At 41.6% G+C, this 23,021-nt stretch overlaps 1 protein-coding gene across 3 annotated transcripts in view; it reads right to left on the bottom strand.

Annotated features, from left to right (window-relative positions):
- Positions 1-22,014, bottom strand: part of PTPDC1 (protein tyrosine phosphatase domain containing 1) — a 41,245-nt gene extending 19,231 nt beyond the window's left edge. Inside the window, exons 1-2 of one of the 3 annotated variants that reach the window (XM_056856125.1) lie at positions 21,893-22,014; positions 5,297-5,389 (exon numbers count right to left, since the gene is read on the bottom strand). In XM_056856125.1, coding sequence (XP_056712103.1) covers positions 5,297-5,381 — 85 coding nt within the window. In that variant the 5' untranslated portion in view covers positions 5,382-5,389; positions 21,893-22,014. Of the gene's footprint in view, positions 1-5,296; positions 5,390-18,423; positions 18,445-21,892 lie in introns of those variants that run through there. The other 2 variants (XM_056856134.1, XM_056856116.1) reach the window with 2 other exon arrangements.
- Between the last annotated feature and the right edge of the window lie 1,007 nt (positions 22,015-23,021).

Here is a 23,021-nt window from a genome sequence, read left to right as displayed (position 1 = left end):
TGGCTGCTTGCTACTATTCAACAGCAACCACCCTATGAAAACCAGTGTGGTGTAGCAGTTAGAGCTTCATACTAGCATCTGGAAGACCTAGGCTTGAATTCCCATCTTGCTGTGGAAGCTCACTGGGTGATTTTGTACCAGCCACATACTTTCAGCCTAACCTACCTCACAAGGTTGTTGTGCAGATAAAAAGGAGGAGAGGAAAATAATGTAAGCTGCTTTGGTCCCCACTGTGCAGAAAGGTGGGTATAAATGAGTTAAATACATAATAAATATAGCTGAAGATGGTAGGTATATAAGGTAGGTAGGTGAATGGCTGACAAGGAATGATGCAGGGAAAGGGGAGATGATATGGAGGTTGCCAGGAGGAGGGAAAGAGGGAATAGTGTAGGGAGGGGGATATATGGGAAGTTAGGTGCCACGCCACAAGTCCTTGAGGGTTCCCTACCATGCAAGTGGGGCTGGCACCACACAACTGGGCTAGTTATCCTTGGTAGAGGCTACTGAGCGGGGGAGAAAATGCTGAAAACAGAAGGGCAGATAAATATAGGTTGGCTGTTGAGTGGGAAGGAGAGAAGGAAGCAGGAAAAGGGGAGAGGCTATGGGGGCTTGCAGGAAAGGGAAAGAAGAATTAGTGGGGGAGGGGAAAATGAGATGCCTCCCACAAGCACTTGCAGGTTCCTGCTTGTGAAAACTAATAGCTATAGGCCCTAGTTTATACTTATAAACATTTCCCATTTAAAGTTGCTGTCAGTGATGTTGTGAAGAAATAGTCCGGGTTCATGCACAATCCTCAGGATGTCCTGCTTGGGTAATTTCTCCTCACCTTCCTTCTTGAGGGAGTGAAATCATGTAATCAGGGCTTCTAAATGAATATATGAGTGCTCAGGCTCATATAATTTCTTTTGGCTGCCAGGGAAAATTGAGCTGCTTCACATGGGTGATTTAAAATGTATCTAATGGTGTTTAAAGGTGGGGAGTTCAGGGCAGTTTCTTTTAGTTCAGGGGTGGGGAACCTCAGGCCCGGGGGCCGTATGCGGCCCCCGAGGACATTTTTTGTGGCCCTCGGGAGCTTCGGGGCCCTGCTGCAGAGGCGGGGCGCAGGGTGACCCTCACAGAGGGTGTTCCTGGCACCACGGCTTACAGCGGCGCTGCGGTGCCCTTTGGACCTCCTCTCGCCGACTGTCGGCTGTTGAGCAGCAAGAGGGAGGGGGAAAGAGGCTGGCAGCTCCCGGCAGCAGAGCATGCATGCAGGAGCCGATCGGGCTTCAGGGTGGCCCTTTTGTGGACTCTGGGGAGGAGAGGGCATGGAGACTGGGGCCCGGTTGCGTGGGGTTCTGTGCGCCGCCGGGTGTGTGTGTGTGTGTGGGCAGGGGAGGCTGGGGCCCGGTCGCACGAGGCCAGCGTGCGCGGGTGTGGGGGAAGGCTTTTTTCTCTTCCTCTTTTTCTGTCACTCTTTCTCCCCTCTCTTTCTCCCTCTTTCTTTGTCTCTCTCCGTCCTTTTCTTTGTCTCCCTCCGTCCTTTTCTTTCTTTCTCCCTTTCTCTCCATTTCTCCTTCCCTCCCTTTTCCTCTTTCTCTGTTTTCCTTCCTCCCTTGCCGATCGACTGTGGGCTGCGCCCCCCTGGCACCTCGTTTGCTCGGGCCCACTGCTGGCTGCCCTTCCGCCTGGGAGGGGGGAGTGGGGGCACCCTGCAGGCCTTCTTTGTGTGGCCTCCCCTGGGTTGCCAACCTCCAGGTGGTGGTTGGAGACCTGGCAACCCTAGCCTCTTCCCCCCCCCCAGGAGATCTACACCTGGTATGGCCCCTGAATGATGTCATAAATGTGCAAATGGCCCTTGGCAGGAAAAAGGTTCCCCACCCCTGTTTTAGTTGAATAAAAAGTAGACACTTCAAAATCTGTATATTACCTTTGTAATCTGTTCATTTACAAACATACAGCATTACTCAGATATCGTGAGGGTTCTGAAATACCAGATGTTTTTGGGGGAAAGGGATCTGTGCTACTGCTACTACCACATGCCCATTGTCCTCAATAAATTCTTGGCCCACACAGCAGGGCTTCTTCCACATAAAGACTTTTTACCTGGGTTTTACAGCATACCCCTGCTTTATTGAGGACCTTACACCCAACATTGTGCTCTTTCCAAGTATGAGTCATGGGGCTCCTGGGCTTTCCCTTTTAAGACAGAGCAATGAAAAACCTCCTTTGCTCCAACTTAAAGGGGAAACAGCATGGCAACTGCAGGCAGAGCATTCATGTGAAAGCTCTGCCCACAGCCAATCTGTGCAGGGCTGAAGTTTAGCACCATCTTCAAAATGACAGCACTAAACTTTGGAGTGTCCCCTCCGCCACTTTTAGCCCTTTTGCAGGACTTTTTTTTCTTTAACTGATCCACAGACCTGTTGTTGGGAGAAACTAAGATTACCAGGGGAGCAAAGTTCTTGTCAAGTTGGTGCTTCCGTGCTGACGTAATGAGGGGGAAAAATGAGTGTGTGTGTGTGTGTGGGGGGGGATACCAACAGCGAGTGGTGCAGGGAGGGAGCATGTCCCCACATGCCTTTTGTGTCCCTGTGTGGAATCAGCCAAAGTATCCCCACTTTAATGCATAAAACAATAGCAGGGCTCACTGCACCATTAAGAATATTTAGATAGGTGCTCCAAGGGCAACTCACTGCAATATCTGGATTGGATATTACTTGGAAGCTTTTTTCCCCTGCTCCATCTCTCACTATAAAGTTCTATGGCTAGATTCTTAGTAGTTATTCTGCTTGAGTTAGTTTTGCTTCCTGTAACGAAAATCCAATTTCTTTAATAGTTTGGTAAAATACTGTGTTTACTTCAAATACATCAAATCTCTCATTTATTAGTTTATTTAACTGCCAGCCAAAATTGACATGTTGCTTATATGCATGGCCAATACACAATCAGCACCAGAGGTATGAATGAGATGGTGGTTACTGGTTAATTCCAAAAAAGCACATCAAGCAGTAAATCTAAACAGAGCAATGATGAGCACATTATACAATATTTCTGCCTTCATTAACCTTCAAAGCACTCTGACAAAATGATGAATTAGAACAACAAGTCATGACAATAGCTATTTGTTAGCCTGTGATGTCAGTGTCATTCCACTGTTATACCGAGCCAGGGGTCGGCAAACTCATTAGTCAAAAGAGCCAAATATCAACAGACCCAACAATTGAGATTTCATTTGAGAGCCAAATTTCTTAAACTTAAACTATATAGGTAGGTACACTGTTTATTAACTTAATAAACTTTAATTAACGTTTTAAGTCTTAATTAAACTATAGGTACATTGAATAAAACTTGATATCATACTTAATAGTGATCTTATTTATTGATAAAAATTAAATTGTAAGTCCCTGCCATTTCCCCCTCCCCGTCTGGAGGCCTGGTCTACCGCCATAAAAGCCTATTGGTAGACCTGGCCCTGACCTGGATGGCCCAGGCTAGCCTGATCTCGTCAGATCTCAGACGCTAAGCAGGGTCAGCCCTGGTTAGTATTTGGATGGGAGACCACCAAGGAATACCAGGGTTGCTGTGCAGAGGAAGGCACTGGCAAACCACCTCTGTTAGTCTCTTTGCCATGAAAACCCCCAAAAGGGGTCACCATTAGTCAGCTGCGACTTGAGGGCACTTTACAAACACAAAGACCTGGTCTCCGGCTGAGTCCCATTGGGAGGCCAGGTCTACCTGGCCTCTGGAGGCCCATAGAAGCCAATTGGTAGACCTGGCCTCTGAAGGGGGACTTTTTCCCCTCCTCAGAGTCCAGGTCTACTGCCAAGAAAGCCAGTGGGTAGACATGGCCTCCCAATGGGACTCAGCCGGAGGGCAGGTCTACCAAAAGAAGCCCACCCCACCCAACAGCTGATAGGTGGACGGGGGGGCAGGAACCGCCAAGCCGCCCGCCCAGCAATCGCGCGGCTAGAGGGGAGGCTTTAGCCTCCCAACCATTGAGGGCAAGGGAAAGGGGGACCTGGCCATTCTCCACGGTGGGGGGGTGGAGAGACAGCTCCGCAGCCCGGCTTCCGGTGCGAGCGGGCAAGAGAGCAGGGGCTCCGAACCAAGTTCAGAGAGCCGCACTCAACGGGCCAAAGAGCCGCATGCAGCTCGGGAGCTGCAGTTTGCAGACCCCTGTACTGAGCTATTATTATTACCCATCTCCGATCCATGTCTAAGTGAACAAGAATATCTAAGGAGAAACAGAAGAAGCACCTCCTTATTGGGGTGCTGTGGTGCCATCAGCACACACTGATTTCTGACATTGCTCTGCTTCTGCTCTAGACCACTCTTCCCACTGAGCTGCTTAAGTGAATGCCTAACTAGGGCTTCTACTGCTCTGCGTAAGTGTTTTCCACTCAAGAAGAACAAAATGTAAAGGACAGACAGGGGAACTAATAATATAAGAAAATGAAAAAGGGCCTTTTGAAGGGCCAGACATCCCAGCAGCAGTGAGGCCACAGGTGAAATATCCACTATGTACAAGGAGCGGATAAAAGTAGCCAAATTGAAAGTTGAATGCCTATCATAGGATAGGTAACCAAAGGCCTGAGAGACTCAAATTCTAGAATATTAAAGAAGAAAAAGTCACTTTAATAATTTCGGCTAGAATGTTCAAGACAAACTGAGACTTCAAATGTTTGTCCTGTACTAGTTGCTTCAGCTGCTGCCATTTTACTGTGTAAGTAGATGCAGCCCAGAGATGCTAAAACTCACTTTTAGGTGACTTTTAAAAATCAAACCAAAAGAGAACTACAGTTTCTGACAAGGGTGTAGAACACTGTAGAACACTGAACTTGTACAAGGGTGATTCAAGGTCATGTTTCAGTTCAGCTCATGCCCTCAGAGCTTTAGTTCCTTGGGTATAAAATGTATTTATCTAACTAGTATCTCACATTTGTATTTAAAATGCACAAAGCAGTTTACAAAATATTAAAAATGAATCATAAAAATCAGTCAAGTCAAAAGAACGTCTTAGCAAAATTTACAATGACAATTGCCTATTTAATGAAGTTGTCATTCAGTTGAATGAGATAAGAGTTAAAAGTGTTAATAAGCTAATATAAAATCACAGAAGATTTAAAAACTATCTAGTCATACTTTCTATTTATAATTTAAAATGCTCAGAATGACAACTAGTCATTGCCTTACAAAAATACAAATATATCTGCTAATCTAGGTCTTGCAAGAAAAGCTTTTGATTTTTTTTTTTGGTTGGGTTAGTTCATTTTAAAATGTCATGGACTAAAACATAGTATTAAAAAACAATTACCTGTACTCATACTTGAAAGATAAGCACTGCTCTTTACCAGAGAACAATAAGGTAGCTCATTTTGCAACAAAACTCCAGCAGCCATTGCAGTACCTGTTGAAACATAACATTTGTAATAGTAGCTTTACTTACTTTTTAAATCTTCAGGAGAAAAATGACAGCAGGGAACCATTGTTTTCATCTAATGGGATATTCAAACATCTTTGAAATTCTTTTGTTTAAATCAGTCATTAACATTTTATATAAAACCAGTTATCATAAATCAAAGCATGAGAACCAGAGTGGTATAGTGGTTAAGTATGCCAAACTATGCCTGTGGCAAATGCAGAAGAGCACAATTCAACCCCCCCCCCCCATAATATAACTACTCTTCAGAGCTTTCTTTTCTGAAGATGTCTTGTTTACATTTTCCAAATAATACTTTCCATAAACCAATACATGGAAGAATTATCTAGCTCTGCTTATCAGGAGTGAGATGAGAGACTTCATACTGATCCCACAACTACAAAAGGTCTTCAATGATCTACTATTCAAAGGTAAAGTTCCGGACACATGGAAAGAGGCACATATCTCTTTAATTCCAAAAGATGAAGCAGAAAGCTATCTCCCTAAAGCATACAGACCAATTTCACTCTTAAACGTCAATTACAAAATTTTTGCTTCAATACTAACTCAAAGACTGAAGAGATGTATCACGAAGATAATACATTCTGATCAAACCGGCTTTATTCCAAAGAGACAACTAAAAGATAATGTTAGAGTGGTTTTGGCGGCGATCAATTATATTAAGAACAAAAAAGAAAAAGCTGCAATGTTATTTTTGGCGCCGAGAAAGCTTTTGATAACATTTCATGGAACTTTTTGCTTTAAACGTTGCAACAAATAGATTGTGGCACACAATTTTTGAAAGCCATAAAGACCTTATATACCAATCAAAGAGCGAGATTATTGATTAATGGGATGTTAACAGAACAATTTGAAATACAAAAAGGAACAAGACAAGGCTGTCCTTTGTCCCCCTTATTGTTTGATTTGGCAGTGGAGATACTTGTAAACAAGATAAGAGCTGATTCTAAAATAGAAAGAATAAGATATGAAGATCAATAATATAAAATCAGAAGTTATGCAGATGACGTGGTTTTAATATGTCAAAAACCAGAAATGTCATTGACGGAAATAAGAAATCAAATTGATCAATTCAGTTATTACTCTGGATATATGCTCAACAAAACCAAAACAAACATGATTCTCTATAATGTTACAGATGAAGAAAGACTGGATATACATAATAAATTCCAATGGTCAACGCCAAAGAAGAATGTGAAATATCTGGGTGTTAAGATACCAGTGGGACTAGATACACTTTTTGATCTAAACTACAAAACAGTTTGGGGAAAAATAGAAGATCTTCAACGATGGACTAGATTACAAATTTCATGGTTGGGTCGTATAGCAGTGTTGAAAATGAATATTATGCCCAGACTTAACTTTTTGTTCCAAACAATCCCAATCTATATAAACTCAATGACACTGTCCAAATGGCAGAGAAGATTGAACAATTTTGTTTGGAATGGCAAAAAACCTAGAGTGAGATTTACAGTTCTACAAGATGAGAAAAGTAGAGGTGGATTGAATTTACCTAATCTCAAATTATACCACCAGGCAGCTACTTTGGTCGCACTGACAGATTGGATTATACGTCCTGAAGATAGAATGATTAGATTAGAAAAAGCAGATCTTGGTTATGGCTTCCACCAATGGCTTTAGACAAAAAAAGATACTATAAGACCTAAAAAATTTAATACAGAGAATCTACCACTGCAGATGATAAAGGTATGGAATTCACTAAAGAGATTTCTCAGCCCATCGCCACCTGGATTAATGTCTCCAATAGAAGCATATGCAGATTTTGCAAGCAGGAGTAATAATGACTTATTTACTTACAATGACTGTATCAAGAAAGACGGTCAAGTGAAAACATTACAGGAACTTCAAGGAGAGAATATTAAGATTCCTTGGTTTGTATACCATCAAATAATACATGCCCTGTGAAATGATTATGTACAAGAAGGTAAACAAAGGAAGCTAACAGAATTTGAAATATTGATCCCTAAAACACGAGATCACCTTCTGTCAAAAATCTACAAATTATTGCTGACCATAGAAACTGCACCTGAGCAAGTAAAATAAGTATGGTGAAGTGGATGCAGAACTTAGGGGAGATGATCCCGGTGCAAACTTGGGAGAAATTGTGGAACACAGACATTAAGTTTACTAGATCACAAGCTGTAAAAGAAAACTGGCATAAGATGTTTTACAGATGGCACTATGCACCGAAGGATTTGCAGCAGTTGTACAAATCAAATCAGGCAAACTGCTGGAAATGTTCTGATACAGAAGGGACATATTTCCACCAATGGTGGACATGCAAGAAAGTGCAAACATTTTTGGAAAAGATACATAAGGAAATACAAGACTTAACGAACACCAATTTTCAACCAGAAGCTAAATATTTCCTATTGGGTATTATTCCACCCCAAATTTCATCTAATCAAAGAGAGTTGTATCAATATGCTACAACGGCGGCGAGATTGCTATTGGCGCAAAAATGGAAAGATAAAGAGATACCAGATTTAAACAAGTTGATTACAAAAATGCATGCATATGCGATGATGTCAAAACTTTCTACCTTGTTACATCATGAAATGTATGAGCACAAACAGAAATGGCAACCCTTCTATGACAAATATGACAGTCCATAAATATATATTTCAGATGATATTGTCATGACATTTGTGATCGTTTTTCATAAAAGATTGAAAGATAATACCAGAGACATTAAATATAATATTAGAGAATTGCTATATAATAGTAATAGAAGAGAAAGCAAGATTATGATATAGTGACCTAGAATGTCCGTAAGCCGGTGCATTAGAAATGTAACATGAACAAAGATTGATTATCCCTTTCCCTGTTTCCCTTTTCCCGTATCTTGTAATAAAACCAATTTCAAAATTTCAAAAAAAAAAAAAAAAAAAAGTGAGATGAGAAGTCCTTCACAGGATGCTCTATGCTAGCTCAGTTTTGTATGCACATTCACGGGTTCACAAGAATGCAACTACAAGCCTTCCATCCCTCCATGCTTTCACATTGAACAGCATAAGCTTCCTATTGCCTTTCTTTTCTGATAGCCAGTGCTAGAAACCAACAAGCATAGGTTCTGATATGAAGTGTAAATGTGCCTTTTACCTTAAAGAAAAATCTGTTCCCCCCGGCTCCTCACTCTGTACATGTTCACTTTTTAAAGAGTTGGGTTTGGGTGTGACTGTAGGGAATAGCTGTTAAGAAATAAAACATATGCTGCTTGAGTTAAGAACCCCACCACGGGGGAAGGAAGGGCTTCTGCTTCTTCCCCCCCCCCCAGCCATTTTCCACTCCAAAACAGTGCTGGGGGGAGTTATTTCTTCATTTCTGCTGCTCCACATGCGCAGAATGCTTTATGTGAAGCTGCAAGAAAGGGGAAATAACTCCTCCCTTGGTGATGTTTCAGCACAGAAAACAGCTGGGGGAAGTCAGGAGCCATTCCTCCTCATCCCCCAGTGGAGTTCCCAGCCCAAATCGGCTCTGCTTTATTTTTAACAGCCATTATCTTCAGCCACACCTGGAACCAACTCTTCCAAAAAAGTGAATGGATACTTTGGCCCAGAGGTCTCCACTTTAAAGGCATTATAAGAGGTTTTCTTTCAATTGAAATACTAAAATACTAGGTGCTTTGTAACCTGAAAATTTCACTGATGTTGTTACAACACAGAAGATTGCTTCTTCTGAAAGATTTCTACTATGCACTCAATATATTTGTGTACAAATGGCTGTATACATGTAAAATGAACAAGAAGCTTATGGGAGGGAAGGAGGAATTCTCATTCTCTCTATTTACAGAAAGTATGCAAATAAGCAATTAAATCAGTAAAAGTGTCCAGTTTCATATGCAATATCTAAATTATGTTAATCTGTATTTCTGGTTGCCAGGATAACTAATTGAATGAGATAATGTACTGCAGACCATTTGATAAAGAGAATCAAAGAGGTTTAGCCATTTGCTCTCTAAGGTACTGGTAAGATCAGTTATTTCCAGAAACACTAGAATCCTATCCTTTCTTCCCCAACCCACGCGCCCCCCGCCAAAAACCTTGAGTAGCTATTATGTTTGTCACATTTGCTATTTACTTCAATAATTTCCCACTTCTGGAATCCTTTTGAGTTAGATTTAAACATTACCTGAGATTGAAATTACTTTAAGTCAGCTGTTCAAACTTCAGTATCATGAGTAATACTCAGCCTCTGCATTTATATTTAGAAAAGTAGTAGGATGACTAATCTCTACGGGGAACAAAAAGACTTCACAAATTCACCTGCGTATCCCCATCAAGAAGTGACAGAAAACATCATTTTTCCCTTTCTGCAGCACTACACAGTTACTGTATCTATATTTAGGTGTTTCAGCCTTACTTACTAACAAGCGAGGGAGTTCAACTTACTAGGGTACTTTAAAAACACGTAACTAAAATCTCATGTGTTTGGGAGTCAAAGCAGTAGTAAAGTCTTAAAAAGAAAAATGTAGACCTTTCTCCCTTGAAACTGAGGACATGAAGTTTGCCCTAATGATAGCATAGTGCAAGCCAAGGCAGAAACAGAATGGAATACTGGACAATAGGAGTTTCAACTCAGCTTTTGATTGGGAGAAAGAAGAATTTTGAATGGCAGACAGAAGTATGTCAATGATTGCAGAAATCAAGTTGGGTTTATTTACCAACATAAAGAAAGTGCCATGATTCAGTTTACAGAATGTTTTATTTTACATTATAAAGTAGAGGGTAGTGTATGTGATACTTTTTTTTTATTTCTCTGAATGGGTGAAGGGTTTTTTTGTTGCACAATTATGAATACTGATTGCCAGAAAGAACTCACATTAACTATTAATTCCTTATACACCTTTTTTGGTTGGTGCAGGGTAATCATATGGCACATTTTCAGTGTTATTTCAGGCCATGTTCCTAATTCTCCTGGAGAGCTAATAAAGACACAAGCCTTTTGATACACAGGTCATTGGAGTAATCAGATCAACTGCATTTATCCACTTAACATGTTCCTCTTTTGCCACGACAGCTAAGAAACAGACCCTTAACCTTAAAAGCATGGTTAAAATGGAAATATAGCAATGCTTCATTTGACCACATGCAACTATACCCTCCAAGTTACTAATTTAAAATGCATATAAGAAATGAAACATACTATACAAACATATTTTCTCACTAACACCTTGCATGTTCTTCAGATTCCTACCCCTGTACTGCACCGTTTCCTTGGTAAGCATGTGTGTGTGTTAAGTGCTGTCAAGTCGCTTCCGACTGATGGTGACCCTGTGAATTAATGACCTCCAAAGTGTCCCATCGTTAACAGCCTTGCCAAAGTCTTGCAAACTGAGTGCTGTAGCTTCCTTCATTGAGTCACTCCATCTCATGTTGGGTCTTCCTCTTTTCCTAGCACTATGGTCTTTTCCATGAATATAGTTTCAGAAGGTAGCCACATTGGTCTGCAGTAGAACAGTTAGTCTTTTCTAGTGACTCGTCTTCTCATAATGTGACCAAAGTACGATAGCCTCAGTGTAGTCATTTTACCTTCTACGGAGAGTTCAGGCTTGGTAAGCACAATAGATTGCAATATCATGTTTTTAAAAGCACATTAGAAAATTATTGCTCTGTTCAAGTCTGTACTGAATGATAGACATTAATAAAATTCTTTGGGACTGATGTACTGGACATGATTAGTGGTGGGTTTTGTTTTGGAAGTTTTTCACATGACTAGTGTTTATAATTTGCATTACACTGATTACATTTTCTTTGCCTTGTCTTCACCTAGATTCTGCCAACCTAGACTGAAATGCCAAAATGAGTGCCAGTTGACAAGTCATGATGTTAAGATTTACATCATTTTGAACAGTTATCCAAACAGGATTATAGCGTTGGTGATAGTTTATTCTCTTTTCACTACATCTCAATACTGATTAACCCAGCAACAAAACTCCATTCAGCGTCTCTTGTTGTTGTTGTTTGCTTATCCACCGGCCTTAAACTTTCTTGCTTAGCTAAATAATTTTCGGGTTTCACATGGCTAATAGCAGGGTTCCTAGACAGAAGTTACAAGTTAAATCCCAGATTAGTCCCTGCTCTGTGTGGAAAGATCCCTATACTTTAAGTCATGGAACTGGGGCACAAGTGGTCAAGAATTTTTAATCTCACTTCTTTGCTGATTGAACTTTCATATTTACCCTTCTCATACATGTAGATGACACTATGAATTTGCCCCTAAGATAGCAGTGAGTAACAAAGGTAAGATGTAATACTAAGTTGTCCATAGTTTTGTTTTACTTTGATTCAGTCTTTGTAAGTGGCCATATTACTGAGTAGCAGTGCTATACAGAGTTACTCCAGTCTAAGACTGTTGATTTGAGTGGGTTTAAACTGAAGCATCTCTACATAGGGTTGTACTGTAAGGCCCATCCTGCAATGTTAAAGCCAGTGGTAGTATTTACAAACAGACTTCAGTAGGAGCACAATTAGACCCCAGGCTCTGATCCAACCGAATGCATGTGGAACAATAGTGCTATGTTTATGCAGTGCTTTAAAAAAAAAAAAAAAAAAAGCTAAAACCCTACCAAACAGTTATTTGGCAAGACAATAGAAGCGGGAGTTGGGAACTGACAGCAGTCTGAGAAAGACAGAGGTCTCACAAGATCTTAACAAAGCTATCAAAAGCAAAATTATATTGACACTACATATTAAGGCTGAATGACATGACAGAACTGAGAGCAGATCGTCCCAGCTTCTTTAAAAAGGTAAATTACAACCATGGGAACCCCCCAATTTAGATCAGAGGGTGTCTGTGGGCAGGATTAATCCTTATTTCTCCTCCCTCCACCCAAATTGATTTCACCAATAGAAATTTACACCCTCTCCCCAGGTTGTAATTTAATCCAGAAGCAGGAACACTTGGACTGTATCATATCAGCTTTTCTGTTGGCAAAAGAGAGAGGATTGGCCCCTTTGGATCAATACAAAGGTTAGGCCTGGGACTGTGGGACCCACATGGAGAAAAACCCCTGGGGGTGGAGGCTGCAGTGAGGAGAGGAATCAGATGAGATTGAGCAGAAAAGGTGATAGGTTCCAACCTGGGTACAGATCAGTTTCAACTAGAAAAACTGTGCGGAAGAGAAGGCTTAAACTGCCCCTCCCCTTTTACACACCACTACAATTTAACAATGCTGGGAAGATCCAATCAAGGATATTCCAGTGTGTCCTCTGGTTTGACTAATATAAGCTAAATTAAATTTATACATAATACTTTGCACTAGAAGTACGTTGACTGTTGCTGATAACGCAGCCAATGGGGCTTACTTACCAATTTTTATTTTTGTTCGTTTACCTTGAGTTCTTCAGTGTTTTGTCACCTCCAAATTATTTCATTTACTGGCCAGATATAACCTTCCATCATCTGCCAGCAGTCAACAGCTACTTTGATTACTGTTTCCCTGTTACGGAGAAACTATGAGAACAGGAATGTAATTTGGGGCTAAAATACTGTGTGGAAGCACTGCTGTGTTGGATCCTTCCTGTGTTGCTAGGATAATGAGGCACTCTGGGCCACATGTGAGGAATCACAGTGTGACTCCTCACACTATGGCTGCCTCAGTTTCTAGAATGGTCAACACTGGTGTGAAGAGGGGCTTCAGTTTCCAGATTAGTGTAAAAAGAATCTCACCTGATTTATAGTATTTATAGCCTCTCACTGCTCTCTTTCTCTCTTCACCCCTCCCCTTCTATAATTTTTCTGTATAAAATGAGGGAAATTATCTTATTTCATCACATTTTATCTGAGGAAGTGAGCTATGACTCATGAAAGCTTGTACCCGAATAAATGTTGTTAGTCTTTAAGGTGCCACTGGGCTTCTATTTTATGTAAGAAGAGGGCCTTGCCAAGGGTTCAAAAATTCCCTCTGGGGCTTGTATACATGATCAAGTCATCAGTAGGGCTGGCATGCCAGTGTACTGACTAGTTATATAATTGCCTATTATTTGATCACCATACATTTATATCTATCTATCTATCTACCTCCCTCCCTCCCTCTATATTAAAAGATTTCCTGAAGCTAAGAAAGCCACTAAGAAAGCTGAAAGATTACCATTTTTATTTCATGATGGTATCATTTGTTAGAAAGGGCAGAAGCAAGATCTGCTTGCCCCCTAATTCTGCAGCAATTGATGGCAGACAAAACAACACAGCAAAGCTTTTTCTACTGGCCATGACTTCAGGCACATACAAACAGGAAAAATTGGCCTCCTGCCTACTTAACCCACCAGGCTTTTTAAAGTGACTTTTGTTTCTTTAATAGAAGATGTTATTCTGCTTTGTTCAAAAAAATTTCTCAGTTTTGTAGCTATAGGTGTCAGGCCTGCTCTCTGCTGAGACAGCCAGACTATGTGTGTTTTGATTCCACCAGGTGCGTCCCAAGGCCAAGCCTGGTAACTGCCAAATTCCTTTCCTCTGTGGGAACTGCTCTCAAAGGTTTTTTTTTTTTTGCCATGGCTGCCACCACTATCTGATATGACCAATGCTTCTCCGTATAGGCCTTAGTCTGTGCCTTTAGTTCTCATTCGTGCCAATTTACCTGTTAGCTCTGTATACCTGTAGGTTTTCTAATAAATCAACTCTCTTTTGGACTACTCGTCTGTGAATGTTGTTTATGGGATTGCCACGGGGACAAGTGCTCACATTCAGCCAACCTTGCTTCAAAACAAGTGACAAAGAAAGCTTCACTGAATCATTCACATCTATAAAACATTATTTATGGTAATTACAAAACTTAGTTAATTGTGTAAATCAAATTAACTTTTTAAAAATATAATGCATGCACGACAGAAGTTCTATGGATTTACAGTAAACTTGCTAAAGGAATAGTATGCAACTTGTTCCAGAAAGAGTTATATTCCCCAGAAAGATCAGCTACACAGCCTGGGGGTACTCTTGCACTTCTCATTATTCCTGGATAATGGCAGAGATAGTGAATTGTACCTTTTAACTGTTGAGATGGTAAAGTGTGCCTTTTATCTGCTGAAGCTTCTTTCCTATCTGGGGCTCTTGCTTGAAAAAGTCAACCTGACCACTAACATACATGTGTGTGGGCTGGAGTTGCTTTTATAAAATAAAAAATTTCTAAGTACTCGTTCAAGAACCCCAATTTCCTAGAATACAATATAAGAAAAATCCAAAAAAATGTGAACAAACATGTGACTGGACCCAATCCACACACCATATACTTTTCTACATGATTGTCATACTAAAGCTTCAATAGACAATATCGAGAAAACACTGGCAAAACACACTGGTTTGGATCCAAAGGTTCCATTCTGCTAAGGGCATAACATTCCACCAATGTAAGGAGCCTTCAATAGTAAAACACCTCTTCTGTCAGAGCAAGGCTCCTTACAGTGGCAGAAGATTCCTTTACCAGAATGGAACCTGTACCCAACCCTGTGTGTTTAAACAGCAGAGTAGATTTTTTAAAGTATATTGGGAAAGCATCTTAGAATACCTGGCAGGTCATGAACATGGCATACCCAGAATATACGACCTCATAATATCTGTTTCAGTTGGAACTGTAAAATTCCAGAAAATGAAGAACAGATGGTGGATAGATGGGAAAACTACATCCAATGTCTGACAACAAACAACCTACCACTTGACTTATCAGCTTGCTATAACACACAAATTAAATATTTAAGACTCATGAGAATATTAACTAAGGAAACGTTCAAATACCCTCTCCTACACTTTGACATTTGGTTCTGGAGGCAGATTAACAGCTTCCTGTTCAGCATTATATAGGGAAATTGTTCTACAGTGCTAAACTTCTGAGTTTCAGAGCTATTCATTTAGACCCAGAACGTTTCCCACCTTATTGCACCAAGGGGAGGAATTTCGGTTGTATTTCTCCCTGCACAATTCCTTCCAGCCCTCCTTCCCCATTAAATAATAATTTGAGATGGACCTTAGAAATGCATACATTAGCCAGAGGAATATGGTTGGGAAATGGGATGTTGGATGAGATAGGAACCTGCTTGCTCAGACCTATGTTCTTAAGAAAATTATTCCTCACATACATTTTACACTGTATACCGGTAATTATTTAGAATGTACCCCATGTGATAAATCAGACATAGTGGCCTAAACTGTGAGCTCACGTGTTGCTATTGTAGTCAATATGTCTGAACACGTAGAATGGACTGAAGAGCAGGTACAAGGTCAATCCTAAGAACTGACCAAAGTAGCTCTCAGTCAGTGCTGGCACAGAAGCAAATCTGCTGACAGAACAGTGAATGTGAATGACTGCCAACTTTGCGCTTCAGACTTACGGTCCAAACTGATTGCAGAACTCTTCTATGGGAAGTGGCAAACGCGCATGTTTCTGTGTCACTGATACAATGACAGCTACAGCAGTGCATACTCCCATCACTCAAATATGGTGAAAATGGCTTATAAATACCATTCAGAAACAAATTTATGAACACTAGCAGGGAGCGATGTAGCAATATATCTTATAGAATGAACAGTAATTCTGTACGATGATGGTTCAAATAATCTCAGCCACAAGTTCATTAATGGCCTTAATCAAGTCCTTCTAGGGATAATAATACTGGCAATTCCAATACAATATATTGGAAAGAGCTATATATTGGCGAGCTATAATAAAGATTCCTGTGATGATAGAAGTTTCATGAATACTGACAGTGTTGCATAATGCTAAGTATTACTATTTTTAGGGGCATGGGAATTGCTGCCAGAAAGGAAAAGCTGAAAAGCACTCATGCATAATACTGCACACAGCAGGTTGGACCTCAACTTAAAAAAATTCTAATCAGCTTGGTGCTACAGAGCCATGCAGCATCAACTGACAGAATGAACACATAACACATCTACAATAGGAACTTACATACAGCAAGTGGTAAGGTACATTTTATGATGCTGCCTATTGATTAAAATTAGCGTACACACATCGAGTTCTACTCTGACCTAAAAGTCATTAGGAAAGCACAAGTATGAGCCTGCAACTCTCATGGGAAGAAGCCCATCTCTCTCCCCCCCGCACTTTCTCACCCGGCTCACCATGGCTCCCTGTCTTTGATGCCACCACCGGGCTCCACCACAGCCACTGCTGGGCCCAGCGTAGCTCCCGGGCTCCACCACAGCCACCAGAGACTGTGCGGGAGGTAGGTGTTTTCTCTGCACTTGTGCAGAGAATGAACTTTTATTGGGGAGGGATTTAAACTCCCCAATGCATTTTTAAGATGTCAGTCTTTTCTGCAAATTTGGGGGTTCTCCCAAGTTTGCAGGAAAATCTGTTTAGTATCAGTGTGGCCCGATTTGCAGATTTAGCTATCCGCAGGTGGGGACCATACTTGAGAAACAGATATACACAAGAAGGAACCTGCAAGGACTTGAGGGAGACATCTTGTTTCCCACTCCCTCACTATTTTCTCTTTCCCGAAAGCCCCCACAGACCCTCCCCTTTTCCTGCTTCCTTCTCTCCTTAGAGTTGCCAGCTTCTGATTGGGAAATTCCTGGAGATTTGGGGGTAGAGCATTGAGAGGGCAAAGTTTGGGGAGGGAAGCAACCTCAGCAGGGTATAATGCCATAGAGTCCACCTCCAAAGCAGCCATTCTCTCCAGGGGAACTGATCTCTGTCATCTGCAGAGCAGTAGCAATTCTGGGTGATCTCCTGGAGGTTGGCATCCCTAGATCCCCTGGAGGAAATGGGTGCTTTGCAGGGTGTATATGGAATTTTACCCCTGTGAGGTCCCTCCCCTCCTCAAACCTCACTTTCTCCAAGCTCCACCCCCTCCAAATCTCTAGGAATTTCCTAATCTCATGTTGGCATCCCTATCGCCTTCCCACCCAACATCCAAACTACCCTTACCTGCACTTCTGTTTTAGGCTTTCCTTCTCCCCCCACACACCCAGCAGCCTCTACCAAGGAAAACTGTGGCCCAGTTGTGTAGTGCCACTGGGCTACGCTCACTTGCATGGTAGGGAACCCTCAAGGACTTGTGAGGAGGCACCTAACTTTCCCCTCTATCCCCCTCCCCACACTATTTCCTCTTTCTGTCCACCTGGCAATCCCCATTCACCCTTTCCCTACCTCATTCTATCCTTCTCAACCATTCACCAGCCTACCTTTTATCTACCTATGTAGAGGCACAAGAGCCACTGAGTCCAGTTGTGGAAAAAAAGTTGGTTTACCTCCACAGAGGTACAGACTGTATGTTATACACATGTAGATAAGGTGTCTGACTTTTTAAAAGGAAAATTCCAGGTACAGTACAATCCTTTTCCTACGAAACTAAACGGATAATACGAGAAAGCCTCAGAAAGAGCAGAGATACAAGAAAAGGATCAAAATAACAATTGATAACTGCATTTCTTTTCTGAAAAGCCACTCACCATCTGTTTTAGTCACAAATGACTTTTACTTAATCATTAAGCACCGTGTTTACATAGACTCATGACTGCTTATTACGTACCAAGTACATACAAAAGGAATAAAGGCATACAATTTAGTAGAACTGGGGATACGTGCTGTTCTGAGGCAGCTCAGCATTTCAAACTACCAGGCATTTCTCAGCAAGTACTTGAATACTAAATTGTTGAACTTAATTAGCAGTAAGTAATCCACTGTCAGAGGGTCATTAAGGCAGGGGCTGCTCAACAATTTCCAGATAATTTAGAATACCTCAAACAGGTTGCCAGCCAGTAATTAGTACTGCAAACAATGGAACAGTGAAAAATTGAATACATTAACTGCTTCAAAAACAAAACTGTGACATTGTTTCACCTTTTCAAGTTTTAAATGAGAAACTATATAAGAAAACATGCTTTATAACTGACCTGCTTTATTAAGCAACTACAGTTCTATTGTCCTGGCACATTTCAAATGTCCAGAACTAAAGAATACCTAGTTTTAAATGAGCTTAGCAGGCAATTACTTCACCGTAATTTCAGCTTGCTACGCTTACCTGTCACCCAGAAAAAAGAGCTGTTGATAGTTGTTCCTGTCATTATTACTACCAGTTCTGACCAATCACAAAATCTGCACTGGGTAGAAACAGTTGCTTATAGAAGTGGGTTCTGAATAGCATTGCCACAGTTTTTGCTGTAGTTAATTGGATTTGTATAGTAATCTAGGCGGAGCCACTAACAGCCTATTTCACCCCTCAGGCAGTTATTTATCCCCTATAGTCCTTCTTGTGTCTATGCTATATTTTTAAAGGAATTTAAAGACAAGCTGTAATCAACTGAGGCAATGCAATATTGTCCTTTTTAAAAAAAAGGCAATTAAAAGATATTCGTACTTCAGTACTTTTGAATTTTGAACTGGCATGCTTTTTGAAATCTTTACATATGAAATTAATAATGAATAGTTTAATGGTGTATGCATTCATATATATGTGGTTTTATATATATTCAGAAGTTTTATTTAAATTACAGTGATTGTTGTATCTGTTGTCTCTGGTAGGTTTTGCTTGCTCATGTGACCTTTTCAACATAAGACACTGGTAGATATAACTAACATAACTAGGGCAAGCATGTTATATCCGTATTTAAAATAACTACTGCTGCTAGCATGTGGTAAAGCAAACAGTAAGAAAAACACTTTGGGCAATTTATCAAGATATGCAAAGAACATGAAACAGTCTACATATGCTAAAGTTCTAATCACTGGCTGGACAATGTTTTATCTTATACTGCCACCAGATATTTATCATGGCCTAATCCCTTTTCAGTACAGTAACCTATATTCACAGAATTTCTTAGCTGCAGCCTGCAGGTATCTATTCTATTTGTGCAAGCAAAAAGGTTCTAGAGGCAACTCTGCCTGAAGCCTAAGCTGCAGTGTAATTAAGCCTGGAAAGTAGTGTGTCAGCTAAGGTCTGTGATTAGCCAATGAAGATACTGGGCTTGTAACAGAACTCAATTGTTGGCTCATTCCAGACCTATCCATTCAGTTGTATTTAGCTGTGTTCACTTAATGGTGAAATCAGAAATACTCAGGAATTCAGAAAACATATCCAATGATTCTTTGTTTCATTAAGCTATAAACTAAGTAAAATAGACCTCTCTACTTCTGAGCAGTGGAGTGTTTTTTGACTGATGCATGTGAGGAAAAGGTCCAGTAGCACTATCAATGGCTATAGTAGAGGTTATACTATAATAGTCATCTGAAGCCCTGTTCAGCATGGGACATATATGCCATTTACATCTGTATACACAGATTGTCTCCAAAATGCCAAAATATAAAATATGCATACACAGTACTCATGGCATGTCCAAAGATGGTCTGCTAGGAAGATGAAGCAGTCTTCTTCTATACAGAAATAAGATTCATGATCACTCACATACAGCAGGGATCAACAAATATCAGATGCCAGGTTGCCTAGAAATTTCATTATATCAACTAGTAATTTTAGCAATTATTTTAATGTAGCATTTGTCAGTTATCTTCAATAGAAGTACAAATCTTATTTCATGACAGAATATTTTGTTGCATGACACAAAAATGCTTCTGTATGATGATTTTGTCATTGCTTGTTTTTATATGGTGGTAGATGAGCTAATTTCTTAATCAGTTACTTTCTGTCCTGGCTCAAATATTCAATTCAAATGCGTTTTTTAATGAAATAATGAAAATATGAGAAATTGGAGAGAAGTTTAGGGGTTAGCTTTTTGTTGTGGTGATAACAACCAGGGTTTTCACATAACACTTTTGTCATAACTTTAATAAAATTACAAGAAACTGTGACAAGATAATGATTAGGTTTAGTGCTGAAAAAAGGCTGAATAGATTATAGATTACCGGTGACATAGAGTCCACAACAGGGCCATTATTGACAAAATACCACAAGAAGGAAGGCTGAAGCTTCTCCTCCCCCTGTGTCAGGCTCCTGAGCCAAATCAGCCCCTGGCATGCTTGGGACCATTAGTTCCCTGATGTCACATCTGTCTGCAAAAGGGATTTTGGCTGAACTCATGTCATAGGCAACATGTAATATGGCCTCGAGTCTGGCTTCTAAATTTGGCAGCTGGCTCCTAGAGCCAAAGAAAATTTGTCACGGCTTCATATACTAAATTTTACATACAAGTGAATTCTCCAAATAAGTATGGAATCAAGCCTTCTCAGTTGGAGTGCCCGCACTGGGAAATGCCTCTGAGATGTGCCTAGTGACCTCCTTAACGGCATTCCCCCAACAAAAAAGAGGCATTTTTGGATTCAGAAGATTGTCAGGGGTTCAGTGGAATATGCTGCTTAGATTTGTTACATTTGCTTGCAGACTATGTCAATAGTGCTATTATTATGTTCACTGATGAATGGATCTTATTGATTTTATTAACTGCTCATGTAGTTTTACAGTTTGTACTTTTAGCTGCCTTTGAACAGTGTATGCAATGTTTGTATTTAATAAATATATCTCCACCCTATTTAATAGGAGGAAGAGATCTGTTCCTAGTCATTCTGAGCTAGGCACGAATGGGGGGTCGGATGTTCCCAATGCTGCTGGGTATAACTGGGTATAAGATGCTGGTTCATCCCAGGTTACTGTGCAGCAATCAGCCATGTTCTCTCTCCTCTCTTTTCATTTCCAGCTTGGAATAGTACTTCCAGCCAGGGGGCCTTCCCCCAGGTATGACTGACCTGGAAAGATTAACCAGAGCTATACTCTCTAATGCCCCAGCAGTCTGTAAGAACTGCAGGAAGGTCATACCATTTCTATCCAGGAAAGGCACAGTATGATGAATAGTTGAACAAAAAACTCAGCTTCTTAAAGTCTCCTATCTTCTTCTCTAATTCATGAGTAGCAACAATCTAGACAATGTATTCTACTAACTGGCGTCCCACTACTGGGACAACTAAAAGTGGACCCACTAACACAGTGTAAATGTTATGCCAAAACAGCTGGTCAAATCCAGGGACAGAAACCTGATAATGATTATACCCCAATGCTATCATGCTATGGCACTGACAAAGCACTGGGAGGGAAGGAAGGGCAAATGATTTTAACTACTGAATAATCAGACAAATTAGATCACATTAAAGCATAATGTACAAATAAAACACAAAGAGGCAAGAAAGCCCTTGCTGACCAACAACACAAGAGGGCTGCACACGCGGCGGCTCCCGGCCTAAAAGACTCGATGGGCGAAGAACCCACACTGCCACGGGCCGCCGCCGAGAAGCAGCGGGGGAAACGGCCCCTGGGTGGGATCTTGTGGAAATACGAAAGGGGGACTGGGGCCCTTGACACCGAAAAGAGGCGTCGGGGAGTGGGGGGGGGGAGCCTTGGAGCCCGGGGCCAGCGCTAGAGTGAGCCGTGAAGGCGCTGAGGCTGGGCGTGCAGGACGACGGCCAAGAGGGACAAAAAAGGCCGGCCGGCCGGCTGGCGGTGGCGGGAGAAGAGAAGCCCATTGAGGCGCCGGAGACGAACCCACCTCGTCACTCTCGCCTCCTAACGGCTCGCCCGCAGCTCCCGCGCCTCCTCTCTGGGCCGGGCCCAGCCGGCATTGGGAGAAGGCCCGAGGGGGAGGCGGGCCCGCCACGCCCTCTAGGCGGTGGTTGGGAAGCGTGAGGCGAAAAAAGCGGGGGGGGGGAGCGGGGGGCCGGGAGTGCGCCTGCGCGGCGTGAACCGCCAAGCTGTGACTTTGGCTTGTCACTAAGGCGGGAAATAAGAAAGGGTGACCTGGATGGCCCAGGCTGGCCTGATCTCGTCAGATCTCAGAAGCTAAGCAGGGTCGGTCCTGGTTAGTATTTGGATGGGGGACCACCAAGGAAGACCAGGGTTGCTGTGCAGAGGAAACCACCTCTGTTAGTCTCTTGCCATGAAAACCCCATAAGGGGTCGCCATAAGTCGGCTGCGACTTGACGGCACTTTACACACACAAGAAAGGGGGGGCTGCCGTAAGGGGAGGCCGATGCCGGACTCATAGTCGACGTTTTGAAATGAAACTATTCCTTTTGGTTAAGAGTCCAGTAGCACCTTAAAGACTAACTAAGTAGAGGAGGGTGAATTCAGACAAGCATTGGTATGTAAATGTTATTAGTATGTAAATGACATCACAGACTCTTCTGCATACCACACCTAATCCCATCATGCCTGCTATTCACATTTACATACTGTTAACTTTTACATAAAAATGCTTGTCTGAATTCACTCTCCTCTACTTAAAGACAGATGGATTCACATTCTAGCTGTATCTGAAGAAGTGAGCTGTGGCTCACGAAAGCACATACCCTGCCAGAAAATATTTTTGTTAGTCTTTAAGGTGCTACTGGACTTTAAGGTGCCCTTTTCTACTACTGCAGACTAACACGGCTACCCGCTGTGAATTACCTTTTGGTTAAGTTCTTGTGGTGCCTTGAAGACTACTTTTATTGTCGTATAAATTTCCGTGGACTAGAGACCCTTGGTCAGATACAGTGTTTGGGGGTCGTCACTGCGTGTGTTAAGTGCCGTCAAGTCGCTTCCGACTCATGGCGACCCTATGGAATCAGGGTCCTCCAAAACGTCCCATCGTTAACAGCCTTGCTCAGGTCTTGCAAACTGAGAGCCGTGGCTTCCTT

This window comes from Euleptes europaea, chromosome 1 (assembly GCF_029931775.1).
Source record: "Euleptes europaea isolate rEulEur1 chromosome 1, rEulEur1.hap1, whole genome shotgun sequence".
NCBI classification, from domain to species: Eukaryota; Metazoa; Chordata; class Lepidosauria; order Squamata; family Sphaerodactylidae; genus Euleptes; species Euleptes europaea.
Note: the sequence above shows the minus strand (reverse complement) of the source record. Positions and strands in the feature narration are given on the sequence as shown.